Raw genomic sequence first — 24,555 nt, 5'->3', positions numbered from 1 at the left:
GAGTAAACCCTTTCAAACGAGATATGTCTCAACAGTATACATCCATGGGACAAATTGCCCATTCTCCTTTTATTTTTTTGTCAAAACAGAAAAAGTACAATTTTCAAAATGGTGGCTTACAGTTTTAACATCGAATAATTGCACCAAAGCGTGCTGCGCTTGTGGGCACTTATTCGCCAGTTCATTGAAGTAAGCTGCCAACACGTTTTCCAAGAAAGACTGTGCGTTTTTGCTGATTTTCCATTGAATAAAAGTTTCATACGCCGCCAATTATTTTTCACCCGATTTTAATGGTAAAAGGCTATCGTTCTCGGCTCTTGCCTCTATTAGTATAACTGGCAGCGTCAATTTTATGTGTTCTTCATTTTCAATGCTTGAAAATGACATTTTCGTCAATATATAAACTTAAAAATGCAAAACTATTCCAATTTTATGACAAATCCAGAACATGGCGGGCGCGTTATTTTTTTTACGGATGATTCGAATGCGCGCGCAAGGCAAAGGCGCGAACAAAATCGACAAACAGCCAATTAAAAAATGTAAAAAAGCTAATATTTTCGTATTTCTATTCGACGGATGGAGATCAAATCGATAAAATGTTATGATTATTCATGAATGTAATTTACGAGATAATTTAATCTATAAATTATGTTTGGTGTGATAAAACCTCTTTGAACTAACATTTGAAACCTAATAGTTGGTTCAAAAAATGTAATACTCTACCAAATTAAGAAGGCTCCGTTTCCGTGCATATTATTAGCAACCAGTTAGGTTCTTAACTCGGTCGGATAATATAATGAAAAAGCACGAGTGTTACAATATACTTAAAAAGCACGCGTGTTTAATATCTAGGAATATGAGCCAAAAATCGGTGGAATAAAAACGTTGTTTTGAGCAAGTGTGTTGAAAAAATATTTAAAAAAATATTTTTTTTTCTTTTTATGAGAGTAAGGGTACGAACCAAAGTGTCAAGCGCAACATTTCAAATTAACCAACCAGCAAGCAGTGATCAAACACATTTACGTCAATTTATATTCAATTTAGCGTTTTCAAACAGCCTTGATGAAGGCTTTCTGCTTTTTACCAGTTTTAATTAGCCTCAAACATGTATGGCGTTTGTTTATGGTGCAAATTGGCTTTCTGAAACCAACACGGTCAAAGTAAAAGATAAAAGTGCGTGAAATTGCTTATGAATATGGCTGGTGTTTATATGACTTGTTTGATTGGTTATTGGTTTATAATCAGCTATTAGGGTTGGTCTTTATTGATTAGATATTGCTCGAATATTAGGTAGCATAAAAGCTTGTTCGGGATATTCTTAATCCAAATGTCCGCTTTTATTCTAACATTTTGCTCAGACACCATTTTGTCACTTGCAGGATTATTAGTTACTATACATAATTATCTGTTGCTAATTTTACTTGATTGTTCCTAGCTGAATGCTCAATGCCCACAAGCATTACGCATGCAGCGAGGCCAAACTGACGTCTCAGTTAGTGGTTAAGTGTTTTCGAAGTCGCCATTAGTGTGAAATATGAATTAATGGGCACCGAGCGCGGCGTCATCGGCACACGGCTGTCAAGAGTTGTCTGAGGACAAGGCGACTGTGGAGTGGCTCCTTGTAATTATATAATTTCGTCGTGTTTAAAAAATGGCTCGAAATTGTCGAGGCACTTAGGTCCTTGTTCATACATAAAAATAAAATTAGTAATTATCTTGATGATACCGATAAGTGATAGGTACATTTTTCGCTGAAGACCATCAAATGAATTTAAGCGCCCTATATTACAGAATTATTTAAACGAAGAGAAATCCTTTAATATTTTAAGGTAGGCAATAAATATACATAAGTTCGAATAAATAATACCTGTGGCTCTAGTGAAAAAAGATACAAGTTAGCGCAGCGCAGGTAAGAAAGGGTACAAGTTCCATAAAACATTAAAGGTACAGTTTTATATACTTGTTTGAAAGAGCAGCTTTTGTAAACTTTGTAAATTTTCATACCACTTTTCGCTTCTTTGTGATAAACTCTCGTTTTAGCCTGATCATCGGCAATTGGTTACCAAAGATTAACCATCGGTATTTAAAATAACGGTTTGGACACGTGGAAAAAATAAGTAAAAGAGCTAAGAAGGTAACAAACAGAATGTATAAGAGAGAAGTAGAGATGGAGCATAAAGGACTTGCGTGGACTTTCTCTTATAAAATTGGGGAAATCTTGAAAAAAGGCCAGTTCAAGAGGACCCTAAACCGATGAGCATGTATGAGGAATATAATGAAACTAAAGTAAGCGAAAGAGGTATATCAGAATCGTAGCAAGTACATCTCCGCGAAATAGACGTGATTATATGCATGTATGTATGTATGTATAAATGTAATTAAAAATAAAATAAAGTAGATCAAATAGAAACTTTCAAAATTTTACGCCACTTAGTGCACCCCCAACCAGATCGTGAAGTAAATCGGATAAAAGAGAGAGATAGTAATATTCCATGATATTAACAGTATTTCTTACTTCAAAGCGACTCCACAGTTTTTAAGAATCAAATGCGCATAACCAAGTAAGGCGAGACGGGTGGATTATTTATGATTGATTATGGGGTATTTTGTTACTACAGCTTTCAGGGCCCGTGAAGGCGGACGATTCTAAAGAGCCTCCTCAAGCTTTCCGAGAGCTCCAGAATTTTGAAAACAATAGAATGGAGAATGATAATCCAAGATTCAAAATGTTTAATCCAAATCAAAACGAACAAATCAGAAAGAGAGATATGTATGGAAAAAATGCCCAACAGGATAATGGTAAGCACTGTTAATGAATTTTTGTTTGAATATATTTTTAAAGAGTAGGTATGTTCATACTTTTCGTGCATTTCTTCGAAAAAATGTTTACAGAATAACGTTGTATATATATAGTGAAACGTACATTAACATAGGGAGATTACTTCAGTCATTTTATCGAACTTAGTCGTACACCTGATTGTAAGTGGCTATGTTCATTAAAAAATCAGATGGGTTCTAATCCTAACAAGGTACTCTCGGAGCGTTATACATAATTATATAGCCGTATCCTCTATCCAAATTTTAGCGGTTCAAAATGATTTCACCCTCGTAAAGTTAAACCGACCCTGCTGCATAATTTTATTTATCCAGCCTTGGTAAATTACATCAACGCTCATAATTTTGTTAGAATTATATAAAATAACTGTAGAAGTTGCTGCGATATCTACTTCATAAAGTTGGATCTTCACACGTAACTTTTTTGAATATTATTAAAAGAATGAATATGATTCTGAGTAATAAAATATGAGAGTAACAAAGTGATTTTCGTTACAAAAACTGATGTTTAAGGGCCTGTTTCACAGTCTAAGTAAAGTATTGGACACTTAATTAACAAATAAATTAACTGCCAGATAAAACCATCCTGTTAATCTGTTGAAACCTACTAGTTAAGCTTATTTGTGAAACGCCAACGATGACTTTATTCGCCAGATAAGTTGCAAGTAGCTTATTCAGGACTTTACTTGGACATTGTGAAACAGGCCCTAAATTGGTTGGTATCTTAATAAGTTTTAATGATGTACAGATGAAAATAAAGAGACTGCCCAACTGCCCGGCCTTCAGATCACTGCACAAGATGGCGAGCTCCTAGACAAGCACGACAGCTTCTATATTACCACCAAGAGCCTGCTGGTTCTGTTTCAGATCATGGGCGTCATGCCCATAATGAGGGTGCCGAGAGGTAAGATTATAAGACAAGTCGTTATGATGTAAAGATTTATCTTAACATTCATAAAAAAAACTATAGGTATATATAGATATAATAACAGTACAACGGTTAAATTCACGGAGCAAAAAACAACACAAGGACTAGGGAAATATTATACGAAAAAATTTTGATTAATAACTACGACTAAAAAATTTATATTTTGTAAGAAAATGCTTAATACTGTCTCAAAACCGGCTATCTGCAACCTTAATTTCTCGAAAGATATCTATCAAAAGACTATCAACTTTTGTATCCTTTAAAGATGCATTATTTTATAGTCTTGAAAATAAAATGTTCTTTAACTTTGGTAGATGCACAGACAACCAAGCGGACTACCTACAACTGGATTTCAAAAGCAACATTTTGGGCCTATCTTGTGTGGTCTCTTGAGTCAATCATCGTAGTAAAAGGTGAATGAAATTGAGATTACTTTGCTAATATATAACTTCGTGTCAACTATCAACTTACCCGATGAAGACAATAGTAGCAGATGAGTTCTACCAACATTTTTGAATTAAACCGTCATCACCAGCGACTCACCTTCATGGACGTGGCACTGATCAAAACTTTTTTGCTTATACTTAAGTCTCGGAGATTAGACGTCGCAAACCCTTGCAGGCGGGTCTTGAAATAGAAACCACGTTTGAGTACGAGTGGCGTGGGACCTTAGGACACTATGGGCAGTAAATTAATGAGAAATGTCTAGGGTTTAATTGCAAAACATAAAGGGCACATTGGATAAAATTGATTGATTGATTAAACTAAAATGATTATGCATACTTATGTATATTTAGGGTAAATTTCTATAAGTGTGATACTGACTAAGCTTCCTTTTCTATCTACCTACATTATTTTTTCAGTTGGGAGAGAGCGCTATGAAAATTTTCAAAAAAGTTCGAACAAACGTTTTGACGAGGTGATCTACAATATTATTTTTCTAAGCATCCTTATTCCGCATTTCCTTTTACCCATCGCATCGTGGCGGCATGGCCCGCAGGTTGCTATATTTAAAAACATGTGGACTCACTATCAGGTAAAATATACTATTTATGGCACTTTGTTTCCCCTGGGTTATTTATATTTGTCATGTACGAATTATATACAAGGTAGTAAGGTAGAAAATGATGATACATCTATATATTATATAGGATTAGCGACGTTATTTGTCTCCAGAATAGACTACCCACTCATGACTCATGAGACGTGTTAACAAACTTGACGAACCCAGCAATAATAATTAGATACGTAAATAAATTGTGTTAAACATTTGGTTATTTTATTTTATTTTGTATTTATTTGAAATTTTATTTTTATGATTAATTTTGTAATTATTTTGTGACTAGCGTAGACGTATGTATAATTGTTATTAACACATTATGGGACTAGTACCTAAAATTCATTCAGAAATGAATTTAACTTTATTTTTAAATTTACCTATTTCAATAACTGTACCTACCTATCCGGTTATAAAAATTATCATTTAATTCAAGCTAAAGTACCTCAAGATCACAGGGACTCCAATAGTGTTCCCGAACCTCTACTCCCTGACATGGGGGTTATGCTTCTTCTCATGGGGTCTGAGTTTCGCCGTCATACTGTCCCAGCACTACTTGCAGGATGATTTCGAGCTGTGGCATTCTTTAGCTTATTACCATATCATTGCCATGTTGGATGGGTTTTGTTCACTGTGGTAAGTGTGATATTAAAATGATCATGTAGATTAGGTACCAGAGATAAAGAGAAAATAATCTTCTGCTATTTTTTCTGCGATCTAATCAAAATATTGCAACCACTCATAGTCTTATATACGTACACACTTCTAGGTAATTATCCTAACAGTATAATAAACAATAGTAATAGTCCAATAGTAAATATATATAAACATATATAATACGGGTAGTTGAAAATGTTGTCACAAACAATAGCTGATATTGTATACGTATATACTTAATTAAGCAAAATGATTACCCAATTTTTAGATTTGTGTACCAAGGGTGGTTCCCTGATCCCTATAAGACAGGTTTACCTAGTTTAGGGCTCAGGACACTATTCCTAGGCTTTCCAACAATAGAATGCTTCTAAAAATATAATACTTTTCTACTGTGTAATAAGCTGCAATTTTGATACCTAAATAAATCATTTTCATTTTCATTTTCATTTTCAAATCATTTTCATTTTCATTTTCATTCATGAAAACTGTGTGTATTTAATGTAAAAAAAAATTGCAGGAGATTATTTTTGATATACCTACTGAGGTATACATATAATATATTTAGATGGTGAGTCAGAAAGTATAATCTGCCGATTTAAACAAGGTTTCTAATTAAAATGGTACGTGAGTGGCACTAAAAATGTATACATATAATTTTGTAAAACGATAAAATTTACTCTATTATCTCCAGGTACATCAATTGTAACGCATTTGGAACAGCATCCAAAGGTTTAGCCCAAAACTTACACAAGGCCCTGGAGGCAGACCACCCGGCCCTGATGCTCGCTCAGTACCGCCACCTCTGGGTTGACTTGTCGCACATGATGCAGCAGTTGGGTATGTACAGTGTATTACATTGATTTACTTACAAAGTCGACCAAGGCGACTATTATATTTTCGTATTCGAGGTTTGAAGTTAATATAATTATTATTTAGGTTGGCAAGAACAAATTGCAAATACCTTTACTTTATATTATTATTATACTTACATATAATGATTTCTCAAACTATAAAATATTTTGCCTCAAAGTTCACGCTTCTCATAGTTCTATATAAACCCAGGGGTTCCAATTAGTCCAAAGACAGTGCTAAAATGTACAAATTATAGGTATAAATTGCTTTTTATCGGCCTAGCTTCCTTCCCACTTCCAGTCCCGGGTAACGATAGGAGTTCCCGCTTTATATCCCCCTTTAACCTGTTGCTTGGTGCATTTGAACCCCTGCCCTTTTGTTGGAAATTATTAAGAATATGTTACGGGTTTTTCCATAAAGAAGAGCAAGCAAGAAAACATTTTAAAGATGTTGAAAACAAAAACGATAAGATAACAGTTAAGTTGGTAAGCATTATAGAAAGGTTAAAAAAAATATATTTTTTGCTAATTTCTCTGTGAACAAACTGAGACAATGGCAAACAATGAGAGGTAAGTAAGTAAGTAAGTAAATATTCTTTATTGCACCAACAATTATACATTTTACATATATGTAAAACTACAAATTAATTTTAAAGGAAAATAGAACCAGGTAATAACAGGCGGTCTTATCGCTAAAAAGCGATCTCTTCCTGACAACCTTAATAATAGATAATGTGTTAACACCGACTAAAAGTTTTTATTAACTTAAATATTTGGCACATTCAATTAAATCATGATTCTGTTTGTGGCGTGTGGCTCTGGTATTTACTGCTTGTAGCATTAATGTTCTTTGGAAGTTATATTTAATTACACTTTATACTTACGTTTTTACGCTCTAGAAATTTAATGTTTTAGTTAACACTACTACACACTACACAAGCACTTTTCAAATTGAAAAAAGTTAAAAACGACTTTTCTTTAAACTACCTATATTTCAAACTCTTAATTTCCATGAATAAGAGATAAGCTTAACAAATGGCAGGCATCAAAATCTCTCATGAAATGTAATCTGGAAGATAAAGCGGCTACGCCATTTGTGGCAGGTGACATGCAATAAGGAGCCATTCGCGTCATCTGGCCCATCTTAAACAAGTTAGCAACTAATCTGAAGCTTGGCGTGAGCTAGAGGCATTTTTTCTTAAACTTGGTAATACAAGTTTTGAAATACCAGTTGAAGAAATGCGGTTTTTTAAAACGTTTGGGTCTAACATATTTGCGTCATTTTGTCGTGTTAGGTTATCGCATATATCTTTTCAAAAGGAAAATATACTCTTTAGGCTATAATTATACCGGGGTCTGTTTACGCCGCCATACTTCACACCTGAAACAAACCTAAGGTAAAATTGAGTGTTAAATTGTGTTTTTGTATCGATCGTTAGTGTAAAAAATTACATAAGTTAGTAACATCTCTAATTAAAATTATGAAAAAATCCGTGTACAGTCAGCTGCAGAGAGAGAGGTGACCCTTTCTGCAAACAATACATTCATATATTGAAAAATGTTCGTAAGTTGAATTATTTAGCCTTACGAAATTTTACATGCAAATTCTAATCCTCAGCTCTTTTAACTAGATAGTTATCTCTCCGTTGCGTAGGTACATAAAAACTCTATTGTAACTAACACATTCTCCAAACAAACATACAATATTTTCTCAAAATTATGTGAAAGCTTGTTCACAGGACGAGCGTATTCAAACATGTACGGCATTTACTGCATGGTTATATTTTTCACGACCACCATTTCGTTGTACGGCGCGCTGTCGGAGATATTGGAGCACGGTTTGAGCTACAAGGAGATGGGCTTGTTTGTTATTGTCGGCTATTGCATGACTTTGTTGTTCATTATATGCAATGAAGCGTATCATGCGTCGAGAAAGGTAAGTGTAAAGTTGAGTACTTTACTTTTTGATATGTACTTAAATTGCCTTGGTACGTGCATAATTTGCGATGATTTAATGCAGCCATACTTAGCCCAGAACCCCATTAAGCCGGAATCCTACTGCTGCACATGGTCGAGCTACGCATGTGGGTACAAAAAGGCTTCGTATTAAAATGTAAATACGATACTTCCAGAATGCATGAGCACCAATGTTGGCCGAACGTTAAGTGCAATTGACCATTACAAATTGAACCGTAAACCATAACGGTCGGTTACAGTTTACGGTTCAATTTATAATCGGGCGCGTGGCAGGCGAAACCCCACTGCTATCCACGCTATCCTCGCTACGTACGAACGTCTTTACCTGGTAAGGTGAGCTAACTAACGTGCACAGCGTTGGGTTGCAATAAAGTAAAGGTAGTGCGGCCGTTTTGTGCGTAGCGAGGGCCACGTGCGCCGCAGTGGGGAATGTAGATACGCGCCACTGATGCGCGCACCACGTGGAACGTGAGTGACGTGTATAGCGTGTGCGTGCGCAGCAGTGGGATTCCGGCTTTATTAACTAACGTGTATTGCTGTCTCTTTATGTCTTTCTTTTTGGTTTATGCTGTTTAAAGCAGGTACATATATGATAGGTAGTTACTGTAGAATATAAAATAAAAAACCTTACCCACCTATATTATATTTACACTATTAATCACATTTGTGTGTGTGTTTGTAAATCGTCTGCTTTGAATTAAATAGTCTCAAAATTTCACGTGGTAGGTACGCAAAGCTTAAAGTCAAGCAAGTTTTCAAAATGAATCGATGCGATTCTTTATTTTATACTGTTACAGGTCCCAACAATATAGTTCTTGATCATATTAAAGTGTTAAACATGTGTAAAGCTGAAGGCAAACTTAAGTCTTGCAAATAAAAGTAGTGTCTACTTTTACCTTTTGTATTCCTTAATTTGCATGATAATTTGTTTTAGGTTTTCTTGACGTAGCTTACAGAGAACTGCTATTTATTTGTTGTCACAAAGGGACAACCTCGTAATGAGTTCTATTACAAAGGCTTCCTTTTACAATATAGTACAGTGTATCAGGAAATAGGTATTAGTCATGCTGTGTCGTAATACACCGTAATAAAATTAAAAATTATACTGCAGTAAAAGCTGTTGTTTTATGTTTATATTATTTCCAGTATGAATAAATTACTCTAGTTACCTATTGATAAATTCCAAAACCGGGATATTTCCTGGGAGTTTTGAGTTTAGGAATTTGGCTTTGCGTTACTATATGAATGTACCATACCTATACCTATCAGATGAAAAACAATTAACTTCGTCCCCCACTACAAAAACAATGAACAAAAAAATATGCATTAAGAAGTAGGTGTATCTGCTGGGCTGGCAGGACAAGCCCACCCCCACATGTCACGCAAAATAGGCGCCGGTCGTCGACATGCGGAAAATTGCCCGTATACAATACAATACACTACAAAGTAGGTGCATCTTTTTGGTCCCCCTTTATTATAATTGGACGTATTCTAAAAAACCGGACAATGCCGAGTCGGACTCGCCCACCGAGGGTTCCGTACTTTTTAGTATTTGTTGTTATAGCGGCAACAGAAATACATCTGTGAAAATTTCAACTGTCTAGCTGTCACGGTACATGAGATACAGCCTGGTGACAGACGGACGGACAGCGGAGTCTTAGTAACAAGGTCCCGTTTTACCCTTTGGGTACGGAACCCTAAAAAGGTACTAAAATTAAACAACTATCTACCTTTTAGGTTGGCCACGAATTCCAAGTGCGGCTTCTCAACGTGAACCTCGGGGCCATCGACCACAGCACGCAACGCGAGGTGGAGATGTTCCTAGTAGCCATCGCCAAGAACCCACCTATTATGAACCTGGACGGTTTCACCAATATAAATCGCGAATTATTTACTGCGGTAAGTTAAACTATAACGATTAATTTGTGGAATTCACTTTGTGCAAGATGAAGACCAGCCTCCGCTATTATGCAGGGTATGTGCACTTTTTTAGCAGCAATTTTTTACACAGAGCCAGCATAAATTAATTTTCACCATACCAGCTGGTAAACTGGTAAACAGCTAGTAATGGATGAGAAAGTTGCATTTTATCCACATGTGTGGCAAACTATCAAAAGCAAATTTTGAGTCGATTCCTTATGTTGACTGGTAGAATTCACTTTGAATGAGAAATATTTAATAACATGCATTTTGAATTAATTTGGTTTGATTTTGTTTGATATTTTACAGTTAGTATTTTCCTTGCATTGGTGTAGTGAAAAATTTTGTGTTTCACTCGTTGCCAAAATTTGTTTAACCCTCGAACCTTGAAATCCTTGCAACGCACAAGATTCCACTTCTCAAACCACTCGCTACGCTTGTGATTTAATTTTAGAATCATTCCCTTGCTCGGGTATAAATATTATGAGCATGAGAGGGTGAAAAACAACTTTGCCCCCTTGTAAAACAAATTACTATTTTTACGTGGTAATCATGGTATAGTTACTTTATTTTATTTTAAATTCAGTTGTAACGTGTAACTTGGAAGATACTATAAGGAATAGCTACATGCATCACGAATTGGAGATGATTCGTATAAAATAAACATATCTTACCTGCGGTTTTCCTATTTAAAACAAGTACACAGGACTGACATGACGGTGTAATAAAAAAATGAGATCAATTATGCAATTTGTTAAGTTTGAATGCTGCAATAAAAATATTAATACCTAGCGGAAACTATGATCATGAGTACCTAAGACATATTTCATTGCTAGCTCTAAATGAACGTTGTTTTATTACTTTAAACTCGTAAAACGAAGTCTGGAAGCTGTTCCCGAAAATATCATCAAAATTCTACAACAGGGTCATATTTTTCTGTTGAGCACGTTTTAATATTTTAAGACAAGAATTTGTGACGCTGTAGTAAACATTTAATAACTGTCATATAACGCAACTATTGGTGTACCTACGTATATCAATCAATTACCTCAAAAATACTGCTTGTGCCTACTATAAGTGAGCTAGCATCTGGCCATGAGGCATGCTTTAAATGGAGGAATCGTTTCTATTTTGTTTACAATCTGACTTTTTTATTTGTTTTAACTGTATGATCCTTCACCAAATTATTATGTATTTCGATTTAGCCCATGGCATGGTTTAGCTTCTGGCATTAAGTCCACCACTTGTACTATCATGTAGTGTACAGGAATGTTTAAATAATAATAAGTAGTGAGTAAGGTTGCCAGAGCTCAACGAGGATGCGGAGTCTTAGGGTCGGCAACGCGCATGTAACTCCTTTGGAGTTGCAGGCGTACATAGGCTACGGAGACTGCTTATCGTCAGGCGGGCCGTTTGCTTGTTTGCCACAAAAATATAATAATAATAAATAATTAAGCCGGAATAGTAATTTAAATTCACGCAATGCTGCTATTGAGTCGTAAATTAAATACTCGTAACAGATACCCCACTGGTAAAAAACTGTACCACGCATGGTCGTCCCTGACCACTCCACTGACTGCCATTAATTGATTTTGCACTTTTGTCAATACGAGTATATTATATGGTAAGTGTTTTAATAAGAGTATTTGTCTGCAGAACATATCATTTATGTCGACGTACCTCATCGTGCTGATGCAGTTCAAGCTAACGTTGCTCCGACAAGGCGCACGGAAAGCTGTCAGGGCGATCGTGAAGGCCATCTTCAACACAACCACCATGTTACCTGATGAGGAATATGAAGACGAAGAATAAAATATACTCACAATATACACATGTGTACTGACCACGTGGTGGTAAACGGACAGACTATAATAAGTTTGTACGATTTTTTATTTAGGTCAAAATTATAAATTATGCATAAATTGGATAACTTGAAATTTATGCATAATTTATAATTTATCTATGATAGTGTTCATCCAATGAATGTTTTTACATTAAGTAGGTAGTATTCTAGTCTAGTATACGTAGCATCAAGTCCGCCTCTTGTATGATACATTTCTTGATCAGTTATAAACATAACTATACATTTGATTATTTTGGTGTTGTTATTCTCAAAATGTTGTGCCGAGCCTTAATGAGACAAAAAACCAGAGGTACTTAGTTTTAATTATGTTTCTGTCCAACACGTATGTACTTTAATTTCTTTACGCCACTACAATTTCTTATCACACAGTCCTTGGCTTTTTGCACAAGGTAAAAAATAGTTTTTTTGACGATCCATTTTAAATTAAATTAAATAAACGTTTATTTCAAGCTCGTGTGGCTCATAAAATGTTAGTTATGTATAATAAAACTTAAAAATTATGTTTGTAACAATAAATATCTTAACTAAAATCATGATAATTCACCGTTACTGGGCTTATGAAGCTCGCAACAGTGCATAATGTACGGACAGTCCATCCTATCCGCAATTATAGTTAGGATAGTGTTGGGGCTGGCGCGCACACGCCGTACCAGCGATGCGGCTCGCAGGCGCATTGCTTAAGTACTCTATCTGTTATTCTAAGTGATTCAATAGGTACTCTTCTCTAAGAGGTGCTTTACTTCTGCTATTTACTTACTTTTACTTTTCGTAATTACTTCACAAAACATGTGGGTGTGTTTTCATTCCAAAATAACTAATCGAAAACTGCGCACTTCTCAATAGAAGCACAGTGAATGTATTGCAATCAATAATTTCAATGGTATAATAAATTCATAAACACCATGTATCCTGATGCATTACTGTACTGTACATGTATACAATAAATACAAATACAAAAATTCGTAAAGACAAATAATTTTATTTTACATTTGATCTCTGACGTCAATTTGAAAGAAGATGCATAGATGTTAGGTCTGTTGAAAGATAGCTAAAATAATGTTAATAACTCAGACCATAAATATGCCATAAATGGTTAATTGTCTGTGGTCAAGAGGTAGATACGCATGTCAATAATACTAAACAAAAATCCTGCTGACAATATTTGTTATAATAATATTATAACCAAATTATTAAAGTTTTCTATGCATTTTTAGATACAAATAGATCCAAGTGTGGCATATTTTGTAGTAATGTATGGTACTTGCACTAGTTCTAATGGAATTGAAGCGGCACAACATTGTTATGATTGAAGAGGCGACGCTACGAACAAATTTGTGTAAGTTGTGAGATTTGCCAGCGAATCATCGGTTGATGCTGCAGGCTGATGCAAAATGTATTGAGGTACGTATCGTACGTAATATTCTTGTACACTTTACAAAATTGTGTGCTAGACCCACAAAAAAAGTTGTCTTTTCAATCGTGTTGTAAAGTCAGAGGTGATGTTTTTTTTTACTTTATTTATTTCACTGAAAAGATGCAAAAGCAGCGTTTTTGCATCAAAAGTACCACACAGTTCTGCAAAGTAATAAAACTTATAATTCGAAAACAAATATAGGTAATACGTACGCATTTTTTATTCCACACGCACAATTCTTGAGCTTTCCGTTACTTTGTAGTGTAGCTGGAATACATTTCCCGCGCCCATAAAGCGGTCGTAAACAAAACTAGGTAGAGAGGTTCTTGTTATCGATGCCATTAGGGTCAAACGGATACTAAATATAGGAAAGAAGGAGATGTTTATTCGCTAAAGCGAGTCTTTGTGCCGGGAAACTAGAAAAATATCTGCCAGTTGCCGAGGCAAAGGCAGTCCTCCTTGTGCATTGGATTAGTCTTTAATACGTTGTTACTGGATTTCTTAAGAAAAATGCACAAATGTTTCTACAAACAGTTTTTGTTTGAAATGAAATGCACGTGATGGTCAAAGCATTTTTTTGTTGTAAGAATAATTTAATTTGTTCCAATACTTCTAATAGTTATGTTGATTAATGGTCATAAAAATGCCGGAAACAATATAATTTATCTAAACCATTATTTTGTCAATTTTAAGATACCCAACTACACACCCAACAGCGTGGCACTGGATCGGCACTCAACGCGACCCACTGCGTATACTTTGTAGGGAACTCCATACTGTAACTCATACTTGTTGGCATCGGGACAGAATCTCCTCGCCTCCGCACAATCTAAGCGGTATGTAGACAACTCGCAGTAACCGCGCTTACATCTAGCGCGATGTAAGCGCGGTGACGTTTCGGTTGCGTTTCGCCGTCGGTGCGAGATCGGCGCGTTTACCGCCTGTGGTTCCTCCTAGGCGCCGTTGTACCACAGGTGCTATCACCTGCAAACGTGATGCAGCTCTAACCCAGCCATAGCCGTACCTACGTCTCCGAGGCGTTGAGTCGCTTCCGTAACGTTACATACGTAGTAGGTTGACGCCTAGATGGGCGTGCGGATTCGTTTGGGTGGCGCTGGTCTACTGCTGTGCTTTAAGTTGTGCACCAGCCTTTAAGTTATGAAAATAATAATTAGAGTAAAATTCAAACTAAGTTTCTACTATGGTGGCTTAAAAGTCTACAGTTTTCATAAGATACAAATAATATCAACGCCAAACATGCTCACAGACTCTTAACTCGCCCCTCTCCGCAAGGTCTGTGCCTGTGCTTCTTGAACGTAGATCTCATTCAATGCAAACTTTTACTGATAATTTTCTAGATACGACTTACCAAGACTTGGGGAACAATTTACATTTGTACTTTAAAGTTTATCAGATATGCGGTAATCAGATGTGCGAAAGGTAATGTTGGATTGTCTCGAAAAGTTAGTATCAAATGTTATATACTTAAATAAATAAAAAACCTAACAGCTAATCAACTGTTAAAATAAACTTAAGTAAATACTATTTTAAACGGGATATTTACCATGTTCTGTTTTGACGTGGTCCCGATATTTCGATACAGTTGCCATCTTCACGAAGTAACTGACGCGCTGTGAGTTTAATTGTGGTCTACCCAAACACCAAAGTGATTTACCCTCTTGCGGGTTCGCTTGCTACGCACGGTGTGATTACGGCATGAGCAACTATGCCCAAGTATCAGAAACTCGGTAAAATATATATTGTCAATATCCCGTTTTCAAATATATTTATACTTGTAAATGACCATGTTAGCTTGTAATCGATGTAGGATTATTAAAAATTAAATGGATCTGAATCAGATATAAGTAGTAAGTTTATATAATCCACTCAATCAAAAGCAAACATTACCAAAATAATAGATATAATTATGTTTTTACATCGGTACTAACCAAGTAATTGATCCATAGCTTCGAATAGGCACCAAAGCAAATCCCAGCTCGAGTTATAACCGCAAGGGGAGTGTTTAAATAACCAGAGATTCCCAGCGACTTCCCGGCATTTCCAAATATGATACTATGTAAATAGAAACTAATGGACAATTACGCCCCAAGATTTTGCTTAAAAGTGATTTCCATGGCATATACCTACTGATCCAAAACAACGCCAAAATCTATAATGTCAGCTGAATAGGGTACTTGCCAGCTACTTAGTCAAATCAATTTCTTTCTTCAAACTGTGAAAATGATGATGTCCCCTGAAAGTGCATAAGCGTTAAACTTAAATTCAGCAAGTATTTTCTATAACAAGATGTATTTTTTCCGCAAAGATATCCGGGACTTTTTTGTGTAGAATTTGATAAGCTTTAATGTTGTCTTACACTATATTTTCAAAAAGAATGTAGATTTAGAGTAAAATGCGAATTTCTCCTGGATGGTACATATTTTCCAAGATGGCTGCGATTCCTCGAGGTCCCCAAATGTCAAATTGTGTGAGCATGAAAAAGGGGCCTTTAATTTATATACATACCAAATTTCATGACTGTTCTAGAGATTTCGAGGTTGGTCTTAATCCGATTGTGCTATTGTGTGTAACTACGGGGGTAAGAATATTGCAAATTCGAGTCTTTAATTCAAACCAGCCTGCGGCTTTCGTGGTTTAACCCCTTCGTTTGCAAAATTTCTATTACGTCCCTCGTTGCACAATGTACTATTAAATACACGCATCACCCTGTTGTAGTATGGACGCGTGTGTATTTTTTTTGTCTTAGAGTAAAAAGTGCTAACGAATCAAAACCAATCAGTAATGTAATTTTTTAAGTTTTAACTAGTCTTTTTGAAAGTAAATATCTGGCTGAGTAAACAAACACGGCTGTTCAAATTTACATCGGAGCTTAGTCAATATATAAATGCCACGTTGATTTATTTTAAACAAAGCTGGTAATTAATATTGTGAGAGCTATGTATTGTATAGTTACTCATTCAGAGAAGGGAGTCTGCAACTGTGACTAATGAGCCCTTTTGAATCAATCACTTCTTTTAATTCCACAAAAGACATAGGGCTAGCATAACGTTATTGTAGCTTATATGTTAAACGTCGCAGTACGACAAAAATCACACTCTTTTCTTAAAGGTACCATGTCAATATTCATTTGCAGGTATTTACAGATAATGCATAATTATTTTCCATCGTAAACGTACCAATGTGTCTTGCTATTTCAGTCAGTCTCGGTACAATAAGTACTGAGGTTGACAGAAGTAGCGTGACAAATACGAACGACGTTTCCGAGAAAATACGACGGAAAACAATTATGTATTTTGTACTATATCTGTACATTGATCCCCTAATTAATGTAAATTTACAGAACGATGAAATTTTTCGCATTGAAAGTGGCAAGTATGCCATTTGGCCAGTTCGTACTAAACATTCAACACATTAAAAGGAAAGGGGACGACCGCTTCTATACAACGGTAGCTGTATATTAACCATAGGTATAATAGTAAAACGTAGGGGACGTTTTACTTTTTAGATTGTTTAATTATTGTAGAAATTAGCAGTGAAAAACCGATTTAATACATTTTTGAAATTGCTCTTAACTCTTATAATAACTAAAAATTCGAAAAAAAAAATGTCAAATCAAAATCTTTTTTAATAATGTCCAGAGAGGAAAATAAGGAACTATTTCGCGCGGATGCTCTGTTTACATCTTAAGACTTTCGTCGTAAGAGGAAAGGGGACGACCGCTTCTCTATACAAACATTGTCCCGATTCAGTCTGAATATTTACATTATCGAAAATATTTTTACATAATTTGATGTATCTTAACCATAGCTATGCGCTTTCCTTAGACTTTTTTTTTTTTTTTTATATAAATTATGAGTGAAAACAAATTCCATACAATTTTTTAGATTTTTCCTAACTCTTTTAATAATAATAATTCAGCCTATATACGTCCCACTGCTGGGCACAGGCCTCCTCTCATGCGCGAGACGAAAATGAGGGTAACGTTTGTATGGAAAGGCGATTTTGCGAGTAATTATTACAACACATATAAAGATCTGACAGCTGACATGTGATTTATATTATAGGGAGCGTGCATGAACTGTAGGAGGCAGCACAGGAGCCGTCAGATTTTTGGGGCGAGGCGTAAATGTGATGTTTATTGTTCCGATGTAGCCCAAAAGATGGCAGAACTTACTATGCACAAGAAAACACATGACGTGTAAATTTACATGTTTATGGTTTCGATTCAGGCCACAAGATGGCAGACCCTCCAACGCGCACGGTCTCTATAACCGGCGTGTGCACACGCGTTTCTGTGCAGGGAATTATGCTTGTTTGCCACCGACGTAGTATTAAAAAAAAATGAGCCGAAGCATATATACATAAGCATCTAATGTATTTCAGCCTTAAGTATGTAGGGACAAAAAAGAATAACGTAAAAGTATCTTTACAAAACCCTTCAATTTGTATCCCGTTCATGCTACCAGTGCCGCCATTTATTTTCTGAGGTAAAAAATCGACTTCTCCATTCAGCTTTATGAAAAGATTGCTAATGCTCGACTTTGAAAGTTTAGTACGTACAAATTAATCCGAGGCATTTCATTTATTAACGAGAAAATGACGTAGAGTAGCTCGGTTGGGCTCCAGAAAAATAATAAAAAAGTTGTTTGCTAAGCATACATTGAACAAGGTCAATGTTGTAAACAACATATAATATATACAATATGTGTATCTGTACGGTTCTATTCCTTATTTCTGTTTTCAGGGCTGCTTCCTAAAGGAGCTAAGGGTCCGCTTTGAAAAACATTAATAACCCAAGAATCAACGCAGGCAATAGTTGTGCGAAAACAATATGCTACCTGACGTTCTCACTTAAGAGGATCACTTATAGGAATCTAGGCCTCAAAATAAATATAAATAAGTTTTAAAATTGGTTTTGACACTTTTGACCCTTAAGTAGCCAATTATTTGATCCTATTTTATGTATATTTGATTCCATTTCATTGCATTACGAACTCAGTAAAGTGAGACGGGACTGAAGTCCAGCCATTAGGTCCATCTGAGATTCTCGATTTAAAGAGTAATTGGGAGGTTTAAGCGATTCCATCTATAAAAAAAGTAATTTCCAGCAAAACGATACCTTTTGCAGGTTGTCAATGAGACCCTACGGGAGTAATGACTGCATTGGAAATCGTCTGTATTAACATAGATATAGCTACACAAAGCAAGAATCTGTGAAATTATGAATCGGTACTCAATATTTCAAACTTTCATCGGATAAAAATTCTAACCAGCACCGCTAAAATATGAAACGAAAGGGAATTATTAATTGCATTTACATTTTTATGACTTTGTTATTTGTTTTTCACGATTGAGTTAAATGGAAGAATAATTATGGATTTGTCAAATATTTTAATATTCTTCGATTAGGTAAGTACTTTTTACGAGTATTCGACTACGGAAAAATCATACCGTTCGCTCCATCCATAGGCTACGGTGACTGCTTTCCATCAGGCTGACGTATGCTTGTTTTTTGAGAGATTTTTTACTTATTCTTGAGGACAAGTTGATTGGCATGACAATGGATTTTCTACTCATGCTTCTGCTTTTTCTACTAAATTATGGAAGTAAAATGCGCTGAGCAATTTTGCAGCCAATAGCTTTCAGCCTGTTCAATTCATCCTAGACCGGGACGTGCTTCCATTGGTTGCACTAGCGCGGGCGAATAAGATTCTTGGATTTGGCACTAAGTACCTAGCGAAACGTAGCACTAAATTAAATAAGTATAACATGACCTTAGAGACATTTATGAAGTAGTTTTACCCATTCAACTTTTCTTTTCCATATGAATATTATTATTTAATGAATATTACCAATATAATTAATATCTTCGCAAAGAATCGACCGATTTGGTTGGGGTGTAAAAGATTTGGTTGGTTCTATACTGTACATAATTTTGCCGGGACGTTCCAAATTTAAATTATGATTTAATTTATGTCGATACCAGCATCCTGGGTGATAAGAAAAATGAATGAATATTTAGAACATTTTTTTTTCTTCCTACAAAACCAATAATGGACTCCGTAATTCTGAGTAAATATCTAGACTTCGAATTCAAAAATGTGGATGTAACTAAATATTTTAGACCTATCTTAAATTGGCTAGTAGGTACTCGCTAAGCGATCCAAACGACACATCTGCTTACAGTCGCAAATGCGGTGATGCGCCGCGGAATATTAACGTTTTCTTAAAACGAATAGGAACGAAATGGATAGGAAAAGAAATGGGTTTGATTTTATAAGATTTTTCAAGACATCATTTTAGATTAAGTGCTTGCTGCGGTTCATATTCCTTTTTATGAAGCAATAATGGATTTATTAAAGAACATTTAGATTTCGACTACGCTATGTTTGTACCGACTCAGCAGTGATATTGCATACATGTGTACGTATCCCATAGGAGCGCTATGGTTGAAGTGGCAGGATCGTGCTCCAAACTCTGAGGTTCTTCGTTGGACGGACATGCCTTGTACGTGTGGCACGATCGACACTGTCTAAAGCAGTATTTTACTCTGAGCTAGCCACAGGTAAACGAAAGACTAGCGAGCAGTACCTGCCCTACAAAGCTATCTGGCGACCATTGGCATATCATGAGAGTCGTGGGAAGAGCTTGCAACTCGGAGGTCAGACTGGCGAACTGCTGTCAATATGTGTCTTGATAACTTTGAACACACCCGACTTGAAGATCTTGACGACAAACTCGGGCCTATGTAAAGTTAACAACTCTTAAATAAATACTATGTATTTTTTTTACAAATTTAATCAAACATCTATACATCAGAATAAAATGAATTGTTAATTCATTTTGACGACCGGTCTGCCTTCATAGGCAAGGTCCACCACCCACTGGCCCACCTTGCCTATGAAGCCGATGATCCTGGGTTCGAATCCCGGTAAAGGCATTTATTTGTGTGATGAGCATAGATATTTGTCCCTGATAGAAAATTTTCTGAGATCAAATGTCGCCGTTCCTAATATTAAACATTTCTTTTTCAGTTTAGAATTTTCTTACTTGAATTGTTCACCCTGTATGCCGGAGTTTCGAGTTTAAAATGGAACAACGTATTTGCATACAAAGTGTCCTAGGAGGGACTGTTATTTGAAATGCTCAGCCAATTCATATGTTAACTGTAAATCGTATGTCCTTGGAATTGTTCATATCTTCAATCCTCTATATGGTAATAAAAATAATTAAAAGGAAAACTGGCATTTTACCTATTACGCGATCTATTTTGACCAAATATTTGAACACCTAAGTACATTCGAACAACCGATAACCGCTGGGGCAGCTACGTATTTAGAATAGATGCAGCACAGGAATATGAGTGCCAACTGGGTAGATCGACGATCTCGTCTAGATCGCTGGTAAGTTTCATCTGTCGATGTAAAGCGTGCGGGGACCGAGGATATATACCACGCCTTATAGTGAAACTCATAATTCGATAGTACGGTCGATAAACAGCATGCGGGTGACTACCCGCAGGCGTTAAGGTAATAAATATAACGACTAGTGAAACTCATAATGGCATGCGTTTTGTAAATCTCCCGCACCCCGCATGCGGGCCCTATCGAACAATGAAACTGAGCCATTAAGAGAGCACACCCGAATTATTGACAGGAAACTTACGTCGATGTGTGGAGATGGTGATGATATAGCGGTATATATTTTATTTTTACCCATTTACCGCAACTATTTAGAAACAAATACCAAAATAAACTTAAAAAAGGACACAAACGTTTTAGACACTATAACTGTCTGTTGCTTACGCACCAACGATTTATTGAATAACTCAAGTAAGCTAAGCTAGCTTAAGATAGGGGTGGTGGTGGGAATGTAAGAGACAACCTGTTGCTATAGCAATATTACACCATCTTTCCCTTGCATTTGGACTATGCTCTAAGGATAATTGAATAAGGAATGTTTTTGGATAACCGAGATTTTTTAAGTCGAGTTTTAAATTATGGCATACGTGTGTCAACGCAAGGAGTTATTCCCTTGAAGCATTGTTCGGAATTAAAATAAGGGGCGAACACAGAAACGTAAAGTATGTCTGACTGGTATTTTATGCACCAAGTAAAACCAGTGTTACACAAGACCATAGTGTTTGTTTTTACTACTGCTGTATATATTTACAAAGAATAAAATAACCCAAACCAGAAAATTCCATCGCCTTTTGAACTTTTTAACCACCGTAGTCTGATATGTAAGACATACAGTATCCAAGCTCATTTCGCGGGAGTCTAATAAATAAGACACAACTTCGTGTAACTTCGTACCTACCGGCGGCGACACGAGCGTGCGTCGATAATAAAATCTAAATTAACTTAACAAAAAAAAAGTGGCGGTGACATAATCAGACAGACAGACGGACATGACGAATTTATAAGGATAAGGGTTCCGTTTTTTGCCATTTGGCTACGGAACCCTAAAAAACGAATGACACCCATTGTAGAATTTTTTTCTTTGTGTAGGTGGAACTACCCCGGATGTCGTTTTTGGCCTGCCCAGTTTCGAAATGGGCGTAGTTATATATGTAGCAATAGTTTTTATTAAAAATATATCGTGCTAAGTAAACTATGATTTAGACGTACCAGTATCAGCTGCCTTATCCTATCTAAAATGTAATAATAATAATAAATAACATACGTCGGTTCCTCACTCTGCGGCCCTGACCACCGGCAGCTTGGGCCCTGCCCCTCTGTTGGCGGCAATGTTAGGTTCTTTATAATGTGTTTAATATTTCGTGTTTTGTATGTGTTCTTGTATTTTACTTTTATATCCATATTGTAAAAAAACCTTACCTAAGATCAAAGATGATCATAGATAAAGATGGAAAAATAATATAAGTTTTTTTTTTAAGATGCTCGGAGACCGGTTCTCCTCTTAAAAGTAACCGTCATATAGCTATTTTATTCGGTCACTGACACTGATAATGCTGGTTGCATATTCATAACCTATAGGTGTTTCCCAACTGTAATTAAGTGTGCTTCAACTAGCGCTGAAGTTGAGCTGTCGTCACCGCGCACCGTAAATTGGTTAGGCCTCGTCGTGATGTGCGGGCGGTAAATGTGATTTAACTACATGTTACCCACGACAGTGCTTGCCAACATACGTTTAATAATTATACATATATTGGTGTGGCAATCAATTATGAGGAAAACTTTGAGGGCGTGAGGGAGGGCCAATTTTTTGTTGCTAAGTCGTTTTAAGCTTCGGACAAGAATATTACTGGACGATTGGTGGTGTCAACCGTATTTAGAAATAGATGGGTAGATCGACGTCGTTCGCAGGTAATCATTGCATAAGCGGAACACACCCGAGTTTTTGTCTATGTGTGGATGGCACATAACTAGATGAACAAGAACGACTATCAAACTTCAAAAGTGCGACAAAAAATGAAATGTAAGTGTCACATGTAGCGCGAGTGACTAAAAATACGTGAGTGTAATCCGTAAAATTATTTTAATGTTAGTATGTCTCACTGTCTTTAAATTCGATTAAATTCGATTAAATGTAAGTGTGTGCGCAAATTCTGTTTTTGAGATCAATAATAGTGATATAATGTTACAACATATCAAGGATGATAAAAAGGAAGATCACGAGTAATTTAATTATAAATGAGGAAAAGAAAAGTGACAAAGAATCAAGCAGTGGCAATAACAAAGTCAAACAAAAAAGTACGATTGTAATAATCTTTGACTTCAATACTTGTCCAACTTGTCCACATAGCCATAAAATCTGTTTTATCATGTCTTCTATATATAAGTAATTACGATCGTATTCAAGTTATTACTACTAAAATTGGGAGGCTGGAGGAGGCAGCATTTTATACGCGCAAGCAAGCCCGCAAAACATCCAACGGCTTGCAAACTCGTCAGCTAGGACATGCAACGCTGCCGGGATTAATTGAATTTCTTGGCGACGTCGCCCTGTTTACCTGCGCCAACAAATTGCTCCTACTGTCTAATTAACTCTCCCAACCTAATACCAGTTGAGGCTAAATATGGAATTATCTACAAATCTAAAATACGTAGGTTTTTATAAGTATGGGGAAGTCGCGTTTTCAATTTAAACTAAACACGATGTTTTGAAATATCCAACGGCGCCATTTCATAAAAAGGTTTCAGTACCCCTAGTGTAAATTTTATCGACATCATAACGTGACGAACGCGTTTGCGTTAAGTCTCATTTTGTATAGGATTTTGAGTTTCCAAAACGTCCCGCTTGGCGCGCTCTCTCTAAATCCAATACAAAATGAGACTAAACGCAAACGCGTACGTCACGTTTCAAAATCAAATTTATTTACACTAGGGGTACAGGTTGGAAGTCAAATACTTCTTAACTCATTCACCGCTAATCAACACGTTTTTGCTTTGCCTCTAAAAACTATTTTTCCATTTTGTAGGTATTCAAATGCAGCATAGATATAAATTGTAACAAGTATCTGACATTGTTTTATTGTAAAAGTGCGAGAAATCGAATACATATTATATCAATATTATACTCTAGGTATATAACTGTATTACAATATTTTTAAATATATTTACATAATCAATTACAATAGCTATATTATCAAAAAACTAAGCCTAAATTAGCCTGAGGCATTGTTCCCAGGACACTGGCCGCGTTCCCTCTCTGCACAGTGAGGCTAAGTTTTTGTGCGAAAAAAGCGCCAGCTCGTAGGTCGCCAGACACCCAGACTAGTTTAGTAGAAAATTCTTTTACTAGTTTCTTGGTGTCGGACGACCAAGGACCGTAAGTTTCAATCGCAAGTGCCGCAAATACATAATTACTTTTTAAAAATGCATATTTGCGACACTTGGCAATTTGGGCGTCGTCTGCTGCCGTCCCCGGCTTCCTGGCAGAACACCGGACATGAGATGGGGCCAGCGTATCAACGCATGTTACATCCCACGCCAGGGGCCGCCCCAGGAACCAAGGTACGAGCGAGCAGCCGTCGGGCCTTTTGCCATCTGCCGCTGATAAACCAAC

The 24,555-nt window shown here is 36.2% G+C and overlaps 1 protein-coding gene across 1 annotated transcript; it reads left to right on the top strand.

Moving 5' to 3' along the window:
* Nucleotides 1-2,598: 2,598 nt before the first annotated feature.
* On the top strand, nucleotides 2,599-12,321 carry LOC133522786 (gustatory and odorant receptor 22). Its single transcript, XM_061858233.1, has 9 exons — nucleotides 2,599-2,799; nucleotides 3,584-3,739; nucleotides 4,078-4,176; nucleotides 4,627-4,799; nucleotides 5,257-5,456; nucleotides 6,169-6,314; nucleotides 8,068-8,264; nucleotides 10,043-10,204; nucleotides 11,882-12,321. Exons 1-9 carry the CDS (start codon nucleotides 2,700-2,702, stop codon nucleotides 12,035-12,037), a joined length of 1,389 nt encoding a protein of 462 aa, XP_061714217.1. The 5' UTR covers nucleotides 2,599-2,699; the 3' UTR covers nucleotides 12,038-12,321.
* Nucleotides 12,322-24,555: the final 12,234 nt, after the last annotated feature.

The sequence above is a fragment of the Cydia pomonella genome, chromosome 11, assembly GCF_033807575.1.
Source record: "Cydia pomonella isolate Wapato2018A chromosome 11, ilCydPomo1, whole genome shotgun sequence".
Taxonomy (NCBI): domain Eukaryota; kingdom Metazoa; phylum Arthropoda; class Insecta; order Lepidoptera; family Tortricidae; genus Cydia; species Cydia pomonella.
Note: the sequence above shows the minus strand (reverse complement) of the source record. Positions and strands in the feature narration are given on the sequence as shown.

What these genes read in the sequence shown, in the direction of transcription:
- LOC133522786 (XM_061858233.1), top strand. Translation starts at nt 2,700, where the DNA reads ATGGAGAATGATAATCCAAGATTCAAAATGTTTAATCCAAATCAAAAC. An exon ending in AAATGCCCAACAGGATAATG is followed by an intron (nt 2,800 to 3,583) that starts GTAAGCACTGTT and finishes AATGATGTACAG; the next exon opens with ATGAAAATAAAGAGACTGCC. An exon ending in GATGGGTTTTGTTCACTGTG is followed by an intron (nt 5,457 to 6,168) that starts GTAAGTGTGATA and finishes TATTATCTCCAG; the next exon opens with GTACATCAATTGTAACGCAT.